This window comes from Mytilus trossulus, chromosome 8, assembly GCF_036588685.1.
Source record: "Mytilus trossulus isolate FHL-02 chromosome 8, PNRI_Mtr1.1.1.hap1, whole genome shotgun sequence".
Lineage (NCBI taxonomy): Eukaryota > Metazoa > Mollusca > Bivalvia > Mytilida > Mytilidae > Mytilus > Mytilus trossulus.
Window position 1 is genome coordinate 70,690,647 of NC_086380.1, and position 5,207 is coordinate 70,695,853.

The 5,207-nt window shown below is 40.4% G+C and overlaps 1 protein-coding gene across 1 annotated transcript; it reads right to left on the reverse strand.

Moving 5' to 3' along the window:
• Positions 1-866: 866 nt before the first annotated feature.
• On the reverse strand, positions 867-3,907 carry LOC134727943 (mucin-12-like). Its single transcript, XM_063592340.1, has 2 exons — positions 1,567-3,907; positions 867-1,483 (listed from the first exon to the last, which is right to left on the reverse strand). Exons 1-2 carry the CDS (start codon positions 3,905-3,907, stop codon positions 867-869), a joined length of 2,958 nt encoding a protein of 985 aa, XP_063448410.1.
• Positions 3,908-5,207: the final 1,300 nt, after the last annotated feature.

Sequence of the window (5,207 nt, forward strand, 5' to 3'; positions counted from 1 at the left end):
ATAGTTGTTTTCTTTATGCTGAAACTCTAACAACTGTTCCAGATGAAATATTTTTAATTTGAAGCGGGCAACGTAAAAATTCCCCAAAGCTGTAGTCGGTTTTACAAAAGACTTGAACTACTTAATCGTAAATATTTAGTGAAACATTTCTTTAAACAAAATTATATTTTGATTGAAATTGAGCTCTAGAACCATCTGCGTTAATTTGACGCATTATATGTGTTTCACTTTTTGGCGTTTTAAACTTTAAACCCTGTACTTTTTGTTGGCTATTATTCGTGTTTTCCCTGATATATATGTGTTCTTCTATTTATTTGTATTATTGTCCTATCATGTAATGTTGTCATTTTGATGTTATACTAAGTATTGCCATAAAAGCGGGAGATTTGGCATGCCACAAGACCAGGTATAACTCACCATGTTTTTCTCTTAAAATGTCCTGTACCAGGTCAGGCAAATCGCCATTGTTATATTACAGTTCGTTTCTGTATGTGTTATATATAAATGTTGTGTTTCTGTTGTGTCGTAGTTCTCCTATTATATTTGATGTGTTTCCCTCAGTTTTAGTTTGTAACCTGGATTTGATTTTTGATCATTTTCTCATTCGATTTATGAATTTCAGCGGTATACTACAGTTGCCTTTATTTATCTATTGTATTTGTCTCTTGATGAATGAAAAACAGAAATTAATTAGCAGGGTGGTAAAACCAATACATTGTCCTAGCTTTAAATTAACATTCAGTGATACAGAAATATATTTGAAGTAAATGCACAAGCACAAAACAAAATGAATCAAACACCAAAATAGACCAAAAGGAAACTCTGAAACACCATTTGTTTAAATTAGTTGTTTTAGTACAAATCTACTACTTACTTTTTTCCCCCACAGCTGTCTTCAATGATAAACCATAGTTGTTCATTAATTTTGTTGTCTGCTCTGAAGATACACCACCATCATCTATGTATGTCGTGGTCTGTTCTGTAGATATACCACCATCATCTATGTGTGTCGTGGTCTGCTCTGAAGATACACCACCATCATCTATGTATATCGTGGTCTGCTTTGAAGATACACCACCATCATCTATGTATGTCGTGGTCTGCTCTAAAGATACACCACCATCATCTATGTATGTCGTGGTCTGCTCTGAAGATACACCACCATCATCTATGTATGTCGTGGTCTGTTCTGAAGATACACCACCATCATCTATGCATGTCGTTGTCTGTTCTGTAGATATACCACCATCATCTATGTATGTCGTGGTCGGCTCTGAAGATACACCACCATCATCTATGTATGTCGTTGTCTGTTCTGTAGATATACCACCATCATCTATGTATGTCGTCGTCTGTTCTGAAGATATACCACCATCATCTATGTGTGTCGTTGTCTGCTCTGAAGATATACCACCATCATCTATGTATGTCGTGGTCTGCTCTGAAGATACACCACCATCATCTATGTATGTCGTGGTCTGCTCTGAAGATACACCACCATCATCTATGTGTGTCGTGGTCTGCCACCATCATCTATGTATGTCGTGGTCTGTTCTGTAGATATACCACCATCATCTATGTGTGTCGTGGTCTGCTCTGAAGATACACCACCATCATCTATGTATGTCGTGGTCTGTTCTGAAGATACACCACCATCATCTATGTATGTCGTGGTCTGTTCTGTAGATACACCACCATCATCTATGTATGTCGTGGTCTGTTCTGAAGATACACCACCATCATCTATGTATGTCGTCGTCTGTTCTGAAGATACACCACCATCATCTATGTATGTCGTGGTCTGTTCTGTAGATATACCACCATCATCTATGTATGTCGTGGTCGGCTCTGAAGATACACCACCATCATCTATGTATGTCGTGGTCTGTTCTGAAGATACACCACCATCATCTATGTATGTCGTCGTCTGTTCTGAAGATACACCACCATCATCTATGTATGTCGTGGTCTGTTCTGTAGATATACCACCATCATCTATGTGTGTCGTGGTCTGCTCTGAAGATACACCACCATCATCTATGTATGTCGTGGTCTGCTTTGAAGATATACCACCATCATCTATGTATGTCGTGGTCTGCTCTGAAGATACACCACCATCATCTATGTATGTCGTGGTCTGCTCTGAAGATACACCACCATCATCTATGTGTGTCGTGGTCTGCTCTGAAGATACACCACCATCATCTATGTATGTCGTGGTCTGCTCTGAAGATATACCACCATCATCTATGTATGTCGTGGTCTGCTCTGAAGATACACCACCATCATCTATGTATGTCGTGGTCTGCTCTGAAGATACACCACCATCATCTATGTGTGTCGTGGTCTGCTCTGAAGATACACCACCATCATCTATGTATGTCGTGGTCTGCTCTGAAGATACACCACCATCATCTATGTGTGTCGTGGTCTGCTCTGTAGATATACCACCATCATCTATGTGTGTCGTGGTCTGCTCTGAAGATACACCACCATCATCTATGTATGTCGTGGTCTGCTCTGAAGATACACCACCATCATCTATGTATGTCGTGGTCTGCTCTGAAGATACACCACCATCATCTATGTGTGTCGTGGTCTGCTCTGAAGATACACCACCATCATCTATGTATGTCGTGGTCTGCTCTGAAGATACACCACCATCATCTATGTATGTCGTGGTCTGCTCTGAAGATACACCACCATCATCTATGTATGTCGTGGTCTGCTCTGAAGATACACCACCATCATCTATGTATGTCGTGGTCTGCTCTGAAGATACACCACCATCATCTATGTGTGTCGTGGTCTGCTCTGAAGATACACCACCATCATCTATGTATGTCGTGGTCTGCTCTGAAGATACACCACCATCATCTATGTATGTCGTGGTCCGCTTTGACGGTACACCATCATCATCTATGTGTGTCGTGGTCTGCTCTGAAGATACACCACCATCATCTATGTATGTCGTGGTCTGCTCTGAAGATACACCACCATCATCTATGTGTGTCGTGGTCGAATCTGAAGATACACCACCATCATCCATGTATGTCGCGGTCTGCTCTGAAGATACACCACCATCATCTATGTGTGTCGTGGTCGAATCTGAAGATACACCACCATCATCTATGTATGTCGTGGTCTGTTTTGAAGATACACCACCATCATCTATGTATGTCATGGTCTGCTCTGAAGATACACCACCATCATCTATGTATGTCATGGTCTGCTCTGAAGATACACCACCATCATCTATGTATGTCGTGGTCTGCTCTGAAGATACACCACCATCATCTATGTATGTCGTGGTCGGCTCTGAAGATATACCACCATCATCTATGTATGTCGTGGTCGGCTCTGAAGATACACCACCATCATCTATGTATGTCGTGGTCTGCTCTGAAGATACACCACCATCATCTATGTATGTCGTGGTCTGCTCTGAAGATACACCACCATCATCTATGTATGTCGTGGTCGGCTCTGAAGATACACCACCATCATCTATGTATGTCGTGGTCTGCTCTGAAGATACACCACCATCATCTATGTATGTCGTGGTCTGCTCTGAAGATACACCACCATCATCTATGTATGTCGTGGTCGGCTCTGAAGATACACCACCATCATCTATGTATGTCGTGGTCGGCTCTGAAGATACACCACCATCATCTATGTATGTCGTGGTCGGCTCTGAAGATATACCACCATCATCTATGTATGTCGTGGTCGGCTCTGAAGATACACCACCATCATCTATGTATGTCGTGGTCGGCTCTGAAGATACACCACCATCATCTATGTATGTCGTGGTCGGCTCTGAAGATACACCACCATCATTTATGTATGTCGTGGTCGGCTCTGAAGATACACCATAGCCATTCCTGTATGTAGTGTTCTGCATTGTGTATTCAGCAAATGTGGTTCCGAACTCAGATAAACAAGAAAAAGTTACGAAGAGAAGGACTGAAAACATTTTTGCCATGACTTAAAATAAAACTCGTTCGACTCGTTTGGTGGACTGATAGACACGATGTGACAGATCCAACATTTATGTGGTAAATAATAAATACAATCTAATTAGAATATTGATCTCTAATTACGTTATACTACTCATTTTTAGTAAAACGTAATCAGAGATCAATATTTTAATTAAATTTTGATAAATATTTTATAAAATAACTTTACTTTCTAATATCGTCAATACCTTTATGCCTTTTTAAAATATCAGTGAAATATTTCCTAATGTGATTTCCAAAACACATTGGTGTCATCCCAAAAGTATTAAACAGTATATTGACTGGATCTCTACAGATATAAAAGGGAGATCTCTGAGTTCAAATTTGTAGAAATGGGATTTTATAAAACTTCTAAAACCCATTAGTTTACCTGATTTTAAATAGGTTAGCTTTTAACTCCCTCATGTATAGTCGATCTACGACGATATAAGGGTATCGTCATCTCAATTGTCAGTGAAGGGTGTCATCATTTCAATAGTCAGTGAAGGATATCATCATCTCAGTGGTCAGTGAAGAGTATCACCAACTCAGTGGTCATTGAAGGGTATCATCATTTCAATAGTCAGTGAAGGGTATCATCATCGCAGTGGTCAGTGAAGGGTATCACCATCCCAGTGGTCAGTGAAGGGTATAACCATCTCAGTGGTCAGTGAAGGTATTACCATTTCAATAGTCAGTGAAGGGTATTACTATTTCAGTGGTCAGTGAAGGGTATGACCATCTCAGTGGTCAGGGAAGGGTATCACCATCTCAGTGGTCAGTGAAGGGTATAACCATCTCAGTGGTCAGTGAAGGTATTACCATTTCAATAGTCAGTGAAGGGTATTACCATTTCAGTGGTCAGTGAAGGGTATCACCATCTCAGTGGTCAGGGAAGGGTATCAGTGGTCATACTTTACACGCAATTTGACGTACTTGAAAGATTTAAAGCTCGCACATCTAGCAAATAACGCTGATAGCTTTGAAATTTCACTCTTGATAGGAGCCGATTATTATTAGGATATAGTTCAAGATCACGTGATTAGAGGGAATGGACCTACAGCCGTAGCATCAAAAATTGGTTACTTGTTATCTGGACCCGTAATAGAAACAGAAAGAAAGCCTTTTCCTCATCGGTTCTTTAGAATGTTACTTCACACCAAGCAGAGGAAAGCGAGATCGGGAAATTCTGGAATTTAGAATCGC

What these genes read in the sequence shown, in the direction of transcription:
- LOC134727943 (XM_063592340.1), bottom strand. Translation starts at nt 3,907, where the DNA reads ATGCAGAACACTACATACAGGAATGGCTATGGTGTATCTTCAGAGCCG. An exon ending in GACACACATAGATGATGGTG is followed by an intron (nt 1,484 to 1,566) that starts GTATATCTACAG and finishes GTGTATCTTCAG; the next exon opens with AGCAGACCACGACATACATA.